The 19504-nt window shown below is 44.0% G+C and overlaps 1 protein-coding gene across 19 annotated transcripts in view; it reads left to right on the plus strand.

Annotated features, from left to right (window-relative positions):
* rbfox3a (RNA binding fox-1 homolog 3a) overlaps positions 1 to 19504 on the plus strand; it is a 222609-nt gene that overhangs the window by 15383 nt on the left and 187722 nt on the right. For 15 of the 19 annotated variants that reach the window (XR_007963143.1, XR_007963145.1, XR_007963146.1 and 12 more), the window contains exons 1-2: positions 6883 to 6901; positions 11879 to 11972. Coding sequence is in view for 1 of the 19 variants with exons in the window: in XM_052070491.1 (XP_051926451.1) it covers positions 11881 to 11972 (92 nt within the window). In the remaining 18 variants the exon portion in view is untranslated. Of the gene's footprint in view, positions 1 to 6882; positions 6902 to 11878; positions 11973 to 19504 lie in introns of those variants that run through there. The other 4 variants (XM_052070502.1, XM_052070503.1, XM_052070501.1 and 1 more) reach the window with 2 other exon arrangements.

Raw genomic sequence — 19504 nt, forward strand, 5'->3', positions numbered from 1 at the left:
GTCAACATTGTGTGTGAACGCCGCTCATGACCAAAATATCTGTTAAAAAAAAATATTGTTTGCCTGTGTGGAAGAGTTTGACCCTGTCAGGTCAAGGTTGCTATTAACAACTCTCGACACAAAGAGATGGAACAGATGCAATATAGGCTTTGTCAGCCTGCAGACAGAGCGAGACTGGTTCGGGGGGGGGGGGGGGGGGACCAAAACATACATATACATCTGATTTTGTTCTTGAAGCACACTGGCGCGCATCCTGCCTGCGACTCGGTTATTTTAGCAAATCTCTCGGTTCAAGTGAAGGTCAGGGGCATGTTGCTTAGCTACACTAGAAATGGAAAATGTTCAACTTGGATGGGGGGGGGGGGATTTAAGAATGAGCTCTGACATCCACCAGTAATGTTTCATAACTACCGTTTTAGTATTTTGTGGAGGCTGTTACATTTCATTTTCTTTAGGATATGGAATCTGCTGAAGAAGACACGGACAAATCGGAATTGCTTTAATATAGAGCGAAAAGAAATCACACTTTTATGACTGCTCCGTGCAGCTGTGTGCAGTTTTCATTCCTGGACACGTTATTAGCGGAGAGAGAGAGAGATTTATTTGGATTGTTTTGAAATCATCTCAGACATACACGCAGTCGGCAAACAAATTCAGTTCACTTCTTTCCGAAAAGATCTCAGTGGGTTATATCGGGAGTGGAAGATCTCCAGATGATAGTACCCAGTAACTTGATAACATGATAAGTAGCCGTAACTTTCGAAAGATCAGCCCTCATCGCAGCGATCGCTGTTTTTCCGTCTTCCTTTGACATTCTTGTCCGCTGCACCATTAGCTACGAGGCGCAGAAGATCCATCCCGGGCGGTGCTGGTGATTGTACTCATCAATCACTTGTTGTGTAAATGAGATTTGAAGCACCTGCATGTATTTTTTTTTCCTCGATTGGATAAAAATGCATCGGCGCTAATTTCAAATCTTTCTCATTTTGTTGTTGCATGAACAATTTCTGGTCGTTTTTGTTTTTGCATCACGTGTTCAGCGAAAGGGGACTGTGATGATCATGTGCTTTGTACAAATTCGGCACACATTTGGTTTTCATGTCTTAAATCCTGTTAGATTAGTTTGGGGTTTGGGGGGGGGGGGATTAAGTAGCCAAAAATGCCTTAATGCAAATGCAATATGGCCTGTCTTCTTCTAATCAATACTCATACACACGTGTACCAGCTATCTGTTTATCAGTGCACGGGTTGTGTATTACATTGAGGCTTTATTCCCCTCTTTGAGCACGGCAGTGAGTACTTATGTTTGCAGTGGCACGACAATACATCTTAATGTTTCACTTGATGGCCCTTGGTTGTTGTATTTCGCAATTTTCATTTTGTGGACCTTTGAGTATAGGAATATAAACTATGTGTATTTAATGTGACTTGGGTTTTCTTTTTGCACATAATGTAGTGATAAAATAATTGAGGCAGCCCAAAAAAATGAAGGGGCCACAGGGAGCCAAGTCTAAGATGTGGCTCTTTAAAAAGAGCCAACATACGTGCATACGATGAAATAATACAGGCAGAATACCTAAAAAAAATCAAAACAATTATTCTGTAGCCCAGCAAATATGCATAAAATATGCAGCAGTGTGCATAATGCACAAGTACCCATCTGGGAGCCCTTGACCTTCATTCGCTCCTTGTTTCTGTTCTTTGTGACCTTGAGTGGTAGCTTGACCTTAGCCTCAACTCAGACAGCTCGCCCCAGCACTCGGTTTTTGGCCGACCCTTCACCTGCAGACCTGATTTCACCCCGATTATGGTAGGGGTCAGATGTCAACTTTTTATTGCTGTTCATTGTTTAGTCGCTTCGTTAGCTCTATTCTGCATTTTGACAAAACTTTGGAAAGGGCCCCATATGAAAGAGAGCTGGCATATTACATCATTTGCTTGTTTTGGGGGCCAGTCTGGCATCCAAACTCCAGAATTAGCAGAAACACTCACTTCATAATGTGTAATAACACCCTCTATAGGACCCGAGGCTTCTGCTGTTTTCCACTCTCAAATTTCAACTTTTCCTTTGCGTTTTCCTATGTATTCGCTCAAAATAACAAAGAAGGGGCTGGGCGCTGCTCCTGGCTCGTGCCCGCCCACCGCTTTCAGTTCACCCTACTTTATATCCCTTTTAGTGTTTGGATGGCACTTGTGAAGTGATACTAATCTCATCGACAGTTGACGGTAATTGCAGGTGTTTGAATGTCCTCCATTACATGCGGCGACAGCGGGAGCGCGAGCTTTTTAATATCCTGGCTGGCAAGAGAGCATGACATGAAATTAAAAGCTGAACTCGGGTCACCTGTGTGAGATGAGAAATAAAGACCCAATCAATTTCGGGTAGATGACGGGATCGAGTTGAATTAACACTGCATTCAGGAAATCGGATCCTCGAGGAAATCACATATCTCCGAGTAATCTTATGGATGAGAAAATGTACATGGAGATGCATTACGCCAAGAATGACATGGGTACGGTTTACCTATATTTCCTGTCAACATTTTATGTTTTAGCGAAAAATTAATCTCAAGGTCCCGTGGTTCAAAATGTGAACTCCAAGGTCAAGATAACGGTCAAGTGGCCTCAACATAGCTCAATGCTAAACAGAGTGGTAATATTTAGAATCCCTGATAAATTTCCAATGAACAGTGTTTTTTTGTTGTTGTTTGTTTTTTGAAAATTGGCTCAGTAATTTCCTAGATAAGAAGCCCGTTTTTGCCAAAATGTGAAAAAAAGGCTCTCCCAAACCGCTGGTGCAATGGCTGAAAAATTCTGGATTTCATCCAATTTTGAGATAGTCGGGTTGACTCCAGCTGGAAGAAACCTATCATGGAAAATGTACTTTCATATCTTGTATAGAAATAGTTGATACTTTGGTCTTTAGCGTTGGGTTCACCAATGGACCGGTTCCAAAAGAAGTGAGAAGAATGTTACCAATGTGATGCATTGGGAATTTTTCACGATGCTGCGTCAGTAATTGTTGTAAAAATTTCAAAACTGGTTCGTATTGCGAGAAAACATGATCAGTAATATCACTCATTATTCATAATAGCATATGATAAGAGCATTGGAACGAATAATTGTGCGTCAAACTGCTAGGCCTTCGTACTAATCAGTAGCCAAGAAGTAGCTCTCTGTTTCAAAAAGGGTTGGCGACCCCGACTCGAGGCCGTCTGCCCACCCATGAAGTGTGAAATTAAGCAACCCAATAAAGCTTTATTTTAATTATCTAGTTCTGAAAATGCGTCTGTGACTAAGCTGTTCCCGACTGTCAGGGGACTCATTAACATAATAACCACTCCCACAACTCTGTTTTTCAGCCACTGACATGATCCGCTACGGTGGCATTTGCTAACAGGGTAACCAACATGAACTTGTAATAATAATGCTTGTTCAGTGAAGTTGTTGGAAATGGGTTAGGTGTGTTTGACGTTGAGTGTTTATGAATGCACAGATTAGCATCATATCGGTGTTGGGTTTTCATTAAAAAAATAATTAACGCTTCCTTTGTATATATGATGAGGACAACCATGTTTTTCCACACTTGGGGATCAGATTTTTGTGGGGCGGGATGAGAGTTGGCTCACTTGTATGAGACGGTCGGGCACGAAAGCAACTACATTTTTGCAAGGAAGGAGTCGGGTGAAGAATACATTGTAATCATTCTTCCGTGGATTATTTTGACAGAAGATTAACACACACTGTACGTGATGCCTGGGAGCTATTTTAATTTGTGTGTATATATATAAAAAAAGGGGGAAAAAAGTGCACGTTATATCTACTTTAAATGGAAATTGGTTGTGGAGAGTTTTGAAACAGTACTTCATGTGTGCCAGAAGTCGTTTAGAAAACAATAGATTTATCTTCGGGAAAACTTTGAATCCAACTCGGGGGTGCTATTTGGCAATTGCTTCTACCTGCAGAGTTATACTATTTACAAGAAAGCAAAACTTTGAGGTGAGTCAAGGAAGCTGGAGCCGTGTGACAAGCATTCAAAGTGTCATCATCTATGCTCGCTGCATACATATGTTTGCTTGCTTGGATTTCGAGCAATCAAAGTTGTGATTTTCTGGCTGTGGACCCCACAACTCCTACCCAGGCATCCTTCATACCTTTCTCGTGGAGCTGTGAAATCTATTTCGAGCGTTTAGAGCAGCTACAGGTCCCTGACACGCTGCCGGAAGCCTCGGGGCTCGCACAACCGTATTAATATCCACACAGTGGCAAGTTTGCATTTTGGGGATACGACATGACAAAGTACCTTCAATAACTGTTAGTTCCAGAATGAAAAGAAGAAAAAATGACGTGAAAATCATTGCCAACTACGTTTTGGGATGCACCCGTCTCATTGCAACGTTGGGTTTGGTTGTTGGGCAAATTTGATTCTTCTTTGGTGGAAACGGCCCCCCTGCTTGTTTCGTTCCATACCTCGTTCAACTATGTTAACAATTTTAATGCTTCCCCTGATGGAAAAAAACTTTTTTTTCAGGCCCCACTGACGAGCAGGACGGCTTGTTCTAAATGCAATAACAAACCCGCTTGCCATCTGGCTACATGCTAATGACCGCTGCAGGCCATGAGAGCAGCTTGTGATACACTACAATATTCACTGTACATACTGTACATTTGACACCGGTTTGTAACAGGTTATTTCTGTTGTTAAATATCTGAATCAAGTGAGAAGAAATGGCACAAACCCCCCTCAACTAATTTTACGATACAATAAATGATGTGCCCAAAAACTTGAACTACGTACGTAAGAGAAGTGGCTCAACACACCGCTGTCTGCCCTAGTGGAGAAAGTTACATTCTCACAAGTTTGCCGAACAGCAGAAGGCCATTGGTGGTTACCCTTTGCTTTCCGCTTTGAAAAATAACGAGCACATTTAAATGGCATGAAATTCGGTCCAGACTTTTCTGCAGACAGTTGTTTTGTTTGGCAAAACATGTTCTGTTTAGCCCTGTGGGGGGAGGAAAAAGTGCTATTGAGAAAGTTACAGTATGGTGGAATTTACCGTGAACATCAAGTACTGTATGTACTGGCAGCAGTGTTTTCTGAGGGCTGCAGTTTGCCTCACTTCGCTCGCAAGCGTTGCGAACATGAAAGCGAGACAGAGGATATAATGCTGTCTGGATTGTTGCATTGTCATATTGAACTAGTTTAGCATCTCCCCGCGCAGCTCTGCAATGGATCCAGGGGACTGATACCCTGGCATCATCTTGACTTTTAATGAGCACATTTAGCACTTAATAATGGAAATGGGAAAACAAACGCATCCAAAGTCTCTGTGTGTTATACCGACGAACTGGGTGTTCGCGCAAGTTAGTTTTGTGCTTATTGCGGCAAGTGAGTGACGTTGCTGGAAAGTCATATGACTTGAACAGAGGAAGTCTTGAAAATATCGAGTATGACCGCAACTTATTGGGCAAAACCCTTCATTTGGGCTTTTTAGGCTACAGCACTTGGTGTTCAAGTGTCTTTAACCCTTTCGGGGACAGCGGTTACTACAGTGGACAGCTTATCATGTTATCAGGTTACTGGGTGCATGAAAGGGTTAAAATAGAGCACGTTCTACCACCAATCATCATAGCACTCTTGACAGGTAGCTATCTTAGCGTTATAATAAAGCACTGACTGATACGGTTTTGGGTAACAGCAGAATAAAGGCCCCCCTAAGGCATTTAGCGCACATTCCATTTTTTTCTTCACGCCGTGTGTTTCCGTACAAGCCTTGAAGACCACAAGCTCACCTTGTGCATATGCGCGTTGTTTGTTAGCAAGGTTAAACCTGACAGAGCACCCTTGAGCTCAGTGCCAGCTAAGAGGCAGCAAGCTAATAACTTCAATTATCTCAGGACTCGCCTGCAGGCCACTGCTGATAGGTGGATGCCGTGGCTTTATGTGCATTTTTATATGGACTTGAGGCTTGCGAGGAGCTAAGGCCAAACATCTGGCATCAGAGGATACATATTTTGTGATCCCCTTTACTTACAGCCATGCACGCACAGTGCCCTTGGAAAGATGTATTGAGTTCCTGACAAAAAAGAAAAAAAAACACTTTGACATACAGCATTTGTCTGTTCGTGTCGACCGCATAAAATGTGTTTTTCTTTGCCATTATTTAAGATGGAATAAAGAAAGCGCTTCCCCTGGGAAATATTCCAAATTTCAACGAATCAGTGGGTCGATCAGCGGAATGCGTTCCAGATCCGCATTGTAGCTGTGAAGAGAGCAGCGGCGCGAGCCTCAGTCCAATAACCGTCTTTTCATCATACACTTAGGTATGCAAGTGTGTCACTCCATTTTTAGAGGCACTTTGGAACATACTTAATATTCGACGTTGAATAAATTTAAAGAGGGGATAAAGTGTAAAACAATGCCTTAGGTCTAGAAATTTGCATTAGTGGTAATGAAGCAAAAGGGGCAAACAAACAAGCTGCGTGAGAAATAAATTGGTTTGGGCTAAGAAGTACAAGCAAAACATGTAGTCGGGGAGAGAAAAACATGAGATGTTATTGCTTTTTATTTGATTTTTTTTTCTCTTGGCGATACAGCGACCAGTGTGTGCCAAAATCAAGGCTATGCTACTTAAAAAGTGGAGAAGGACTTGGAGAGGGAGAAAGAGAATTTAAGCCGGCGAAACAAAGTGTAGGCATCAGAAAAGTGTAACAACATGAGGCAGCAGACAAGGCACCCCAGAAAACCAATCCGCAGGGTTTTGAAGACGCGGTGGGGTGGGGAAGGTGAAGGAGAACAAAGTCGGATCTGGAGGTGGCAGACGGGACATATCAGACGGAAAGAATGAAGGGATGGAGAGAAAAAGGGCTCAGAGGGCCACGCAGAGGACAGCAAATAGAGGTTGAAGACTCTTGCTTTCACATTCATTTCCCCCTCTTTTGCTTCTAATCTCCTCACCTCCTCTTCCCATCATCTCCACTTCTCCTTGCATGAAATCGCTCGGCATAACCAAAGTCAGACCGCTGTCCCATCAGCGGGTTTGGTAATAGCGGCGGCCGCTGTTTAATTCATCGGCGTGGCGAGGCACAACAGGAAACAAAGAAAAGAAATAGGGCGGGAAAAGATAACCATTTCTTTCTTTCAAGAGAATTGTATGTCTTTAAAAGAAAGCCCAAATGAGAGGTTGCCATGAAAGGCAAGACGTTTCCAGCGCACTATGAGGGATAACACTTTTGTCATTGGCCTCTGTGTTCAGATGGCATTTCTTGGGTCAGGGCAGAGATTTTCCTAACGCATGAATTTAATGTCATTAGCTGACACAAAGTTGTGACGTGATTGACCAGATCAGTCCCAGTCGATGTCAGCCTAATTGTCAGTGGCACTTCAGCGTCGGCATGCGTTGTGCTGAGCTCGTTCAAATGCAAGCCGCGTAGCTGCCGTTACATTTCGGATCTAAGAACATACAAGGGGAAGGCAGATGTGTAAAAAGGATTATTTATCTACTTGGTGTGGAATGGGCATCTGAATGCCAACCGTGTTGCGAGATGAGGTCCACGGGAATATAGGCGAGGATGCGGGTGGGGGATACAGGAACTCCAAGGGGAATACAAATACAGTTTCAGATCAAGGAAGAGAGTGCTTGATGCGACTAACTCGATGACAGCGTAAGTCACGGTAGATTGAAGTTTTGGGCTGCTCTTGAAACTGCAGCCGAAGATGAGAACTCTGAGAAAAAGTTGGAGCTGAAGAAAACAAAACGGAACAGACTCAGATGGCATTAATTGTTTTCGACATTAGGAAGCTCTTGTTTATTAAACAAGTAAACGTGCTGCTTGTTCCAATACTGAACCAAGCATGTCTCAAATGAGAGTAAGAAAATAAATAAAATCCAACAAAGAGAAATTTGCATCCACACGGGGGACATTGTTTCATTTCGTGCGGATTTTGTTATCTTTGTTTCATGGTAAATAAGGAATTGCAGGAGGAGAGAGAGAGAGGGGCCATTCCACAAACTATTTGTTTTGTATAAGACTTAATGTAGTGTGAAATTAAACCCCTCCTTAAAAAAAAAAAGAGGCATCCTCTGTAAGCATCAAAAGCAGCATGGTCGCCACTCGTGGTGCTCAAGCTTGTCCAGGCAAAAATGAAACCGATCCATTTTAGAACGATTGGGAGGTGAAAAGTGATGGATGGCATTTGCAATTCGAAAAGAACGAGTCCTGCTTTTTTTTTCGGCCATGCGTACGTTGTGTTTGGTGACGGGGGCATTCCCCTTTCAGGAAACCGGTCACTTTTTTCTTGCCACACTCACAGAAATAATTTCATTCTTCACCCTTTGAGGGACAGTGGTTACTACAGTGGACAGCTTATCATGTTATCAGGTTACAGGATGCGTAAAAGAGTTTTTTTTAACCAGACTATAGACTCCCACACTATAAATGAACACTTTTCCTGCAAATGAATGAGCACAATCCCCCCCCCCCCCCCCCCAACCCCCATCTCCATGTGCCTGAAATTCTGTTGAGAAGAGAGCACCGAGAGAGCCCTGCACTGTAAAACCCATTAGCGCACCGGCCCAAAAGCTGAATTCTGCATTCTCTTCTCGAGTGCGGGTGAGAGTGTCTACTTGCGCTTTGCTCCTACAGGTAGAAGAATCGGTCAGCCCCCTGCGGGACACCTCTCACTGGGTCAACAAAATGAGTCGAGATCTGTTGTGACCTCTGGGTTATTAATCTCTCCATGGAGCCCTTCTCTATTACACTGTGCTAGTAAAAGGAGAGACGGCACCCAGCCGTGCTCCTTTTTATCATCCTCTTCCTCACTCTTTGTGCGCCCATAACACGCGCTGCAATCCCCCTCTCTCCGGCGTTCCCCTCTCTGCTCCTCTCGCATCATGCACTCTCCCCTAAGCTTCAAATCCAGCTTTCCGCACTCGCGCACAAACTGACAGCAGTCGCGCGCCGAGAGTTAATGTTATAGTTCAAGCTTCACGTGTCAAGTGAGCCAGAAATGTGTCTCAGTGTCTGTGTGTACATATGTCGTGGCATCCTGAGGGCGACCGTTAGGTCGAGGGGTCAGTCGGTCTATCATTTCGCAAGTTCTCGTTGTCCACTCCTTCTGTCACTCGCCACTGGAGATAAATAAGTGGCCTATTGTGACTCGGGTGTGTGTGTGTGTGTGTGTGTGTGTGTTGAGGTAAGTGTCTGGGAACAGCTCAACTTGGCCTTGCGTCAATGCGACTTAAGTGCAGCCATGCATAACCATCTGACAGCTCCCCCCAGCCCCACCATTTCATCCTGCCCTCCTCTCCACTCGCTTGCCCCCTTCTGCCACATCCCAGTCGCTAACCCACAGACGGGGAGATCATTTTTTTACGGCTTGTAACAAGTGCTAGACACAAGCGGCTGAGGGAGCCGATTGGTGAACACGAGGGGACCGCGAAACCAACATTAAAACAATGACCCAGGGAAACCAAGACAAAACTAGATCTATGAAGTGTGACAAATATCCAAATTAAAAAAAAGGGGGGTGGGGAACACATTTTCATGCTACTATTTCATCATCCCCTTGAGGAGCATCCTCAGCTTTACCGCTGTCAAAAATAATTAGTTTTTAGCTAAGAGCCAGTTTCTGACTCAGCATCTCATTCTTGCCTCCTGGAATGTCCAAATCGCCCTCATGCAAAACATATTTCGGGAATTGCTGTTATGTTCAGTGCAGGTCAGACACTGTGGAGGTGAATGGCGCCAAAGGTGCTACTGATGTCAGACTGTCCGGTTGCTGCTGTCAACAACAACTGATCCAGTGACAATAGTTGGATATTAACCCTTTCATACACCAACAATGATAACCAGTGACCCGATAAAATTATGCGGTGTCCCTGAAAGGGTTAAATATAATTTTAGGTGTCTTAACTGCGGCAAATAGTCAATTGCTAACTGAGAAACAGCAGGATTTCAAATTGCTATAAATACTGTCTGTGTCCCCATCACGAGTCAACAAGCATACTGTGTCAAAGACCAGTTGAAGATAAAAATACCAAACATTTTGGGAATAGCTCTAATTTCGATGGCACCACAAAAAACAAAAAGACTGCTTGGGAAATGAGCTATAAAGGCTTTCTGTTTCAAAAGTGAGATGCTTTCACTGTGCTGGGCTGGTTTCCCTTCTGGCTGATGAAGAGGGGGGACTGGGGGGGGGGGGCTCTCACTTTCAACATGGCCCTCTCAAGCAGCACAACACAACAGTAGTTGAAATGGAAGCCAAATTCAAGTCGGCAGCCTTCTCTTCATCCCTTAGCTAATTACCTGCAGAGTGGCTGTATGCTTATTAACTCTCCCCCTTTCAAAAATAAAAAGTTTATTCCAGGCCTTAGAAGTTAATCAGAAAGTAAGTGCATTCAAAGCAGCTAAAAATAACAGCCATCTTTTATTAGCAGTTTGGGTGGAAATATTCAGCAGGGCGAAATGCGCAACTCTGGCAATGTGGTCATCTCATTAAAAAAATAAAAATAAAGCTATAATGGTAAAATCACATGTAAACAAAGCAAGTGCGGGATGTGACGATGCTGCAGTAATGAATAATTTGGCACACCTTTGGAATCTTTTCTTCATCGCTGAATATTGTTCTTCCGCCATAGGGGCGCTTGTCAGCTTTTCTCCCAAACACTTTTTCAGATTCGTTCCAAACGTTTGTCGCTGGCTAAAATGATTCCTGCCACATAAAAGGGCAAATGACATTTAAAGGGAATTTCTGTCCTTCTCTGTGAAGGCCACACACTAAACCCCATGACAAGATTTATTTATCCTAATGAAAAACGTCTCCTCAAGGGACCTTTGCGAATGACCCTATAACCTTACAAAATGTCCTGACAACAGTGTTAAACTTCTCTTTGCGGTTTGCCGTCTATGAAAAGGATGCACGGAAAGTACGTTTGAAAATTAGTATTTTATGTCATCGTAATAGATAATTTCCTTTAATGATAGGGGCCGCAGAAATTAGAATGAATTCTTCGATGGAATTGTTCCTACACTTCAGTGGCAGTGGTGGCGGCAGGCTGGCTGAGGGAATTTATTTCTTGCTTAGGATGAGAGATGGTCCCCGGCCAAGACTGCCAAGGGAGGGACGGTTAATTGCAGTAGATTGCTTTATCTTCTTGTAATTATGCCTGTCTCTTTGGAATTTCGGGCTCCAAATGGCCAATCGATACAATCAGACCAAACCAAAGAGACGCAGGGACCCAGACCGGACTTCGGAGCAGCGATAGCTTCGATATTGTATTTAAAGAGGGCATGCTTGCTTTGCTTTGCTGCCGAGCCACAGAAATACGATACAAAACTACAGTATTCATACATTGTGTATTATAAGAACACTTAATCAGATTTAGAACTTTATACCCGTGGATAAAACAGCAAAGTATGATGAAAATGTACATCTCGCTTGTCCGTTTATACAAGTTGCTGAAGATGTTAAGATTCTGCGTAAGGTGTTGTGATGACGTGAGCACACAAAAGACCAGGAAAAATCTTTTTTTAAAAAAATGCGACGTTAAAGCCTTTTACACGATTAAATTGATCTTTTATTTCATATTTGTTTTCTGCAGCGAATGCAGATGCAGTTCTATCATTACAGAAGGTGAGGCCCATTTCAGATTGTTCATGAGACTGACAAAAACTAATTTTAGCATTAGCTAAATTAGCTAGCTTAATTTTGCATTTAGGTCATAGCGTGAAAACTCACATTCTTTTCTCTTTCTATTCAGAACTACAGAAGGGAAGTAACCCTTATTTTACCTGATTTGCGCTGAACGCTTTCAATATCCCGCAATTTAAAATGATGCTTTGTTAATCGTCCTGTCCTTCTCTTTCTTATTGACAGAGGCCCCAGACAAGTACAAAGCACTGATCTTTCACGACAGGAGCCCACCAGACGACTCCACCTTCTCACATTTCCGCCATCGCCTCTCCTGCAGGTAATTGACTTCCAGTCAGATTTGCCTCACTCGTAACACTGCCATAGCTCCATTCTAAGAACGGCGTGAATGCCCTCTTTGAAGAAGGCTGCCGCTTTGGTTCTAAAAGCCCTTGGCACCTCTGCGCTGATTGAGAATCAGGCTGTGTCAGAGTCAAACTGGCAGGTGGAGACTGGAGTTGCATCAGGATCTGCCTTTATCACCGGGCCCCTCTTCAAAGAGACGATAGGGGTTTTGTGATAATGAGAGGGTAGCTTGAAGGAGTGCAGGAAAGAGAAGAGCCGGGGCTGTTGCTTAGCATTGTAATTGTGACAGGAGCAGCTGCCTTCTCTCCCGGGGTTCTGGGACTCTGCGTTGACACCATCCAGCAGACAGTAATTAATCGAACAATTCTCTCTGTCGAAGGTGATACAAAGGGGCCGAAGACAGACAGTGAGGGACAAAAAACAAAAAACCAAAGGCCTAGACATACAGTACTTAGCTATAAAAGACTCAGCGGACTGGCGAAAATGTGCCAGATATTCCCGCGCAGCCATATCAACTCTACAAATGCGCAAAAGTGTTTGTGCATTATTTCGGACTCGCTATATTATAAAGCCTGATCGTGTAAGGCTCGGCTTGACTTGAAACGAGAGCGTTGTGAAGGTACGTTATAAATGCTGAACTGCACGTGGCATCCTTCACACTGGCTGTCAATTAGAGGGAGTATATTTTGTGGAGTGTCCCACAATTAAAATGTACAATATTGTTGTGGTAAGAGAACAAAAGTGCAAGAACTTTATTTTTTATTTTTTTGGTCCAGGTCTGAGCTGGTACAGAATCACTTACTGATCGAAGGATCTCTATGCTTGTAACTGGAGGATTTTGATGTTGATACAGTTCGAGAATCTTCTTACCCATCCATAATCCTATATTTTAGTTATTTGAAAATATTTTATGGAGGCATAGCAGTATGGTCTCGAGCCAAGGCCTCGTGTATTTCACTAATCCAGGAGTGTAAATCACACAGGTCTGACGTTCACGATGAGTTACTCTCCCGGCCGTAATGCTAGAATGCACTCGCGTGTGTGAATGTGTGTGGTTTTTTGTCCGTGCGCCATCTTGGCCCCGGTCACGTGGGTGTATCTGCAGTGCCGGCCTCGTTAAGCGGAGAGCAATAATTGATGTCAACAGGGTGGCCTCTTCTTACTGTGTCAACATTAATCACCAGGCCTGGATGCCGCCACCCCTCACTGTTCTGCTTAACATTCATTACGCTCTGCTCCAGTCGGATAGAGCCGAGCCATAAATTCACATGCACACGCACGGACTCTCGCACGCGCACGCACACCCATTAAAAACAGACAAGGTGGATCTCATTGATTTTGTACTTTTGAGGTTTACGTGTATTTGTAGCCCGCTCGGGAGGAAAACAGACAAGGAAGTGTTTGTTTGCGCCACACATAAGTCACCGTTTTATCACGTCTGCCACAGTGCTGCAATCCAAAGCGCAAAATAATGTCACCTTCTTCAATGACGATATAGCTAGGATCCAGTGAGGCCATTTTCTAGTTTATTTTATTTTATTTGGACATAGATAACTAGATTAAAGCACACAAGACTCTTCCAGCTGGTCAGCCCCCACAATGACCCTCTCGACCCTTTTTTGGAAGGAGTACACCTGAGCTGCTGGCCAATCAGGTCAGAGCTCTGCAATTGGCCGTCGACAGGTGGTCGCCATCTCCTTCCCTGAAACAATCAGCTGACCACAAAACGCTTGAAGCCCCGCACAATCCATCACCACGGCAACCATTTTGGATGGAGAGGAATGTGCCCCATCGTCAATCGGCAGTTATTCGGATGGGTCATTTGGCTGTATGACAAATGTAAAAGTGGCTGAATCGTAGCCGGCGGTATTTCGTCTGTGCTCGTGTAGGGTTGCTTTCGGCACCCCGGCTTCCTCCCACGTCCCCAAACCAAGCATGTTATGCCGTTTATCCAGCTTCTCTCATCTTGGGCATATGGCTGAAGTAAATCCTCTCCTTTCTCGAGAGCACTTTGGAAGAGTAATTCATGCCTTCATCACATCCTGGCTGGATTACTGTCATGCACTTTACTGGAGTCAGCCAAATCCTCCATTGAGTGTCTCCAGTTGTTCCAAAATGCTGCTGCTCACCTCTTGATTGGTACCCGCAAGAGGGAGCAGATAACGCCACCTCTGAAATCCCTTCACTGTGTCCCTTTTGTATTTTTGTTATTTTTAAGATTCTATTACAGTATTCCCTTCACTGTGTCCCTTTTGTATTTTTGTTATTTTTAAGATTCTATTACAGTATTTCTTTTCAAATCTTTGAATGGCCTTGCCCCATCTTTCCTCTCCGAGCCCCTGACTAGCGCAGCATATCGGGGTGTTGTCTCCCTGCAGCCGAACCTCCACTTGGTGTACCTGGTGTTGAATGAGTGTGCTGCTAACTTCATATGACAAAATATTCCATTAGACACTGCGTGACTGTGAATAATGTGACAGTGTTAACGCTGCTTTCAGTACCTTGAAGGTAGAAAAAGTGGATGCAAGCGAAGCCATTTGCTGTGCATTACAAGCCAAATTGCCGCTCCGCTGAATAAAGGTGCTATGTTTCATAAATTCCGAGGTTCTGATGTAAAGAGTGAAGGTCTTGTGTCCGGCATAGAAGAGGGGCATACTCGAGGGTGGGAGATGCTTTTGCTAAAGCGATAAAACAAAAGAAACGTCACGAGACAACAAGGGTTAAAACTTGAGAGCTATTTTCTCTTTCTGGCAGCTCTCAGACAATACCTCTTGTCCCATTGCGGATGAATTCTCACCCCTGTTGCCCACTTCACATTTCAGCTCCCTCATATCGAGGCATTTCCGAATTGACGATAATTGTGTTCATTGTAACGTGGCATACGTGTGAGTTTCTGTGCTTTAATGACCCGTCGGGTGATTTCTATCCCTCTGTGTCTCTCGACATCGTCTTTCTCTCCGTGCGCACCGAGGCTTGCTTGCACAGCTTGTGGAAAATGGGAGGAGATAATGTCTCCAAGGATGGGGTTGATGTGGTCAGGATGTTCCCGTTTCGGTTGCATCCACACACGCCGGAGCCAATGGTTGGCTGCTTACCCGGCGGGACGCACGCGATTGAATGTCTTGTGCGTGTCAAGTGCTGCGGCCTCCCAACCGCCGGGTGAACAGCGGCATCGCATTTTGACAGGTAATATTCAAGCGCTCCTTTTTCATGTTTTGCGGATGTTGTCAAAAACTGTCACTTCCTTCCAGATGAAGCTGGTCGTGTTTTAATTGGTCGTTTCTAGATTCGAAATAACAAATCGACTGTTCAAACACAGCTGTCAGTTAGTATCGGTATCGGGTATGTAATATACTATTGGACAATCTTCAATTGTGGGTATTTTTTTTTTTTTTTTTTTAGAATTGATTGACCAATCTAAAATGTTGAAAATGCAACAATGTTGCAACTTTTTTTTTTTCTTTTGCATCTTACAGATGCATTTCAGGGTCAGATAGAGAGTTTGGTACGCAAGAGCTGGCGGCATTACATTGATGTTCAGGAGTCCTCCCATTCCCTGAAATACACCAATAGCCAAAACATGATAACAAAATCTCAAAAATGTAATTGGACAATTCATTTGACTTTTCCATTAAATCCACCTCATTTTTAAAGGCACAAATTCAAAGGAAAAGATCAGTTCAAAACGCTTTTCATATCCTACCCAGAAGATGGCCTCTGGGCTATTTTCCCCCCAATTTGTCTTGCAATTCATATTCAGTAAACGTTATTTAGTGAAAATGCATGAAGCAGTGCCAGTGACCTTACAATAACCCTGACAGAACCCCCCCAAACCCTGCAGTATCCTGCTGGGCTTACATGAACCACTGCCTCGGTCAGGAACTTATTTGTAGAGATATGCTTGGTCTAAGCTTTAAGATGAAAGGTCTCAGGTTGAGGCAAGAATGGAGAGTTTTTAAGGACTTGGGTTATGCACCCAGTGGACTAACGTGTTCAGGTCCCACTGTTTTATCATAAAGTGCGCTTGAGCAAGGCATGGTAGGTGACCGGTTAGCACCTTGGCCTCGCAGTGCAAGAGGTGCACGGTTCGATTCCGGCTCCTGCCTTCCTGTGTGGAGTTTGCATGTTCTCCCCGTGCCTGTGTGGGTTTTCTCCGGGTACTCCGGTTTCCTCCCACATTCTAAAAACATGCTTGGAAGGTTAACGCAACACTCTAAATTGTCCTGTGGTGTGAGTGTGAGCGAGGATGGGTGTTTATCTCAGTGTGACTTGCGATTGGCTGGCAAGCGGTTGAGGGTGTCCCCCTCCTATTGCCCGAAGACAGCTGGGATAGGCTCCAGCATGCCCGCGACCCTCGTGGGGATAAGCGGATAAGATAATGGATAGATGGACAAATATATTGGGCAGTTTTATGACTATTTTCGTTTTTAAAATATTGAAAGTGGTTAGTGTGAATGACGAGGCTGGGGAAATTCCTTGTATGAGCACACGGAGGAAGAGCTCCAAGTAGTCAGTTGACAAGGATTTGAGAATGCTGTGAAGGTCAGAAGCGGAGCAATGTGAGAATCTCACGCCACTGCCGAGACCGCGACCTCGTGTGAACATTCCACTCTTGCCGACTGACACCGGCTACCTCATGGCCAGTCGGAGAGCAAAAAGGTGACAGGAACAAAATGTGTCTTTGCAAACGCGACGATGGGGCTCCCCGTGTGTCCGACCATCTGCGATATGTAAGACTCGGCAGGAGGACGAGGAAATGAGGTCAGCTCAGCTTTTGAAGCTGGCAAGCTGCAGGCAGATGAGGCAGCATGCGGGGACTGGAAGCTCACATCAAAGGCAGTCAACCAAAATAGCCAAATATTATTACGGCTGCGTCTGCCCAAAGTGTGGGCGTGCGTGCCAGTGTCGCTTAGTTTGGCGATGTTGGGATTCCACAAAACATGAGTCACATTGTCCCCAATTTGCTGGTGATGTAATGTGTGAGGTGAGCGCTGCTAAAATATCAATACAGTACAGACCAAGAGGCTTGTACTCTGTTTGAATTGTTTTTAAGTTGGAGAATAATAATCAAATAAGCCCCTTGATTTACGTACGAATAATCACATGGTTAGCCACCAAACATACCTAAAAAATATGAAGACTGAAATAAAGATTCAGTCTCAAATGTACTTCATCATTATCAGTGTGAAATCCGTTTTTTGTTTACGGCAATTGGACGAAAAGCTAATATAGTTGCAGGGAGCCATGATTTATTCCGTTTTTCTGCTTTGCAAAAACTCCGGCCTGCTTGTCTGTCTGCCGCTCCCCCGCCCTCTGACAAACGTGACAGCGAGGACAAGCTGGAATTTATTCTTACAAGCCATGCCTGACAGGCTGGGTCCAAGAATGAGCTGCAATGGACCAACTCTGCTTGAGCATGCTTGCGTGTGAGCCTGGTTGCCTCCATTGAGGCGGCAGGGCCTGCTCAACTGCCTTGAGAAGCTCCCGCCGGGAAGAGGCCTTTCCTCCAGACTTAGCTTAACAAGACCCTGTTGCTACCCTTCCATCCCGCCTCTCCTCCATCGAGCAACACTGTGTGCTCGCTGGCTCCTCAGCTTCCCCGGAGGAAGGGGGCGGAGGACAGGCAGGGCTGGTTCCTGCTTTTGAGCGGCATGGGAATGCTGATACGCGCCGACTGGCATCCTTTCACTTGGAACCATTTTGTGGTGACTCTCCAACCTTTTCTCCATCCCTACAATTTTCTCTCGCTTCCCGTTGAAATGACGTGCGCAGCCAAAATTGAGATAAATATAGCATGTAAAGGAGAGGGACAGCATATCTTTTTTAGTGGCCATAAGGGGGATTGTGTTTCATTCTTTGCCTTTCTTCTCTTTCCTGGCTTGTTTTTAGAATTTGGGGGGTGCCTTTTGCTTCCCCGATTTGCCGATTTATCTATTTTTGTTTGTTGCCGCCACTTGCCAATCTGTGTCCCATAATTGCGGCTTTTTAGGCCGTCTTCTTTCAAATAAAAGAGGCTTCAGGCAACAAAGGGAAACGCCGAGCCAGAACTCGCTGTCAAAATAAAATTATGGGAAAAAAAGAAAAACGTCAAGGGACACTCACATATCCAGTAAAATTTCATTTATTAAGTTTACTGGTATCGAAGCCACATCCACTAAAGAAATTATGTAAAAAAAAAAGACAATTAGGAGTGCACTGAAAATCAATCAAGTACATTTTCGGTTTTGTCTGAAAAACTGTTATCACCACACCCAAAAGATAATGCGTTCTCAGCCTTTATTTACAACCATCTGAACCCAGATTGACTTTATCTTTCCATCTCATCTCATACTATATCATCATGTTATACTCAGTATGCCCTATTGGGCATACTGAAAACCTCAGCAAAGTTACCCAAGGCACCATACTGAGCCTTTTTGTTTTTATGAAAGATCGTCCTGTCCCTAACTAAAAATAAAAGATGTGAGGCTGACAATCCACAAATGTATCCACACTTGCCATTCACATTTTAGAATCCCAGTACTGCAGGCCTGGATTATATTCCCTGAACATTATAACAAGCATGAAAGGACTCCAGGATTGTCTCTGAGAGAATTTGGAGACTCCAGAAACAATGGAGCAATTGTCACAAGCAATATTCTCATGTTTTGACTTGTAAATTTTGTGTGTGGCGGAACGTCGACATTGGACCACCCTTAAATTTTGCTCGATTCGGAAAATGTAGCCAAAAGTAAAAAGCATTGATGGTTCTCAATATTGTGTATTTACGGTAAATCAGCCATTTATGCCCATGTTTGGGCATTTGGCCTAAAACACATGAAACCTCTGTTTGAATATTGCTGTTAATTATTTTTTTTGTAATGGTAGCATATTTGGTATGCAGCATTTTGAATATTTTGTAAAGGCTTGCACAAACGCACGCCGTAATGGCACCTCCCGTGAAGACGTCCCGATGATGTTTACTGTCGTGACAGCATTGTGGTGGCAGATCATTCAATAATGACCGCGTCTCTCACAAAAGGTTGACGCGAATTCGACAAATAGCCGCAGATTTGCTGTCAGCGGCCCGCGCGTTGAAAGGAACGACGAGTTGGTATGGCGAGATTGTTGACGACTTTGAGCCTTGAAAATGCTAAACAAACGAATACGTTTGTGTGTTGGCGGCGTTCAACGGCGAGTTGGGATTATCGTCTTTGAAGTAACAAGGTGGTAATTTGAGCCGCTTGTTTCTTTGCTATGACGTGAATCTGACACAGGCAATTTCATATACATTAAAAATATGGCAACTTTTGGAGTGAGCTGAATGTCATGCGGCTTTCGTGACTTTTTACAGGGCCCGCTGGATTCTGCATTTGATGAGTGATGAGAGTCGGGCCGCTCCCAAATGTGGATTTAAAAAATAAATAAATAAAAATATCTGACACCTATCTGCCAATGTGACAGCTGTCCAAACTCACAGATGGAATACGCGCTGTCAGGATGACTCTCATATTATCAATGAAAACT

Source organism: Hippocampus zosterae, chromosome 7, assembly GCF_025434085.1.
Source record: "Hippocampus zosterae strain Florida chromosome 7, ASM2543408v3, whole genome shotgun sequence".
Classification (NCBI taxonomy): domain Eukaryota; kingdom Metazoa; phylum Chordata; class Actinopteri; order Syngnathiformes; family Syngnathidae; genus Hippocampus; species Hippocampus zosterae.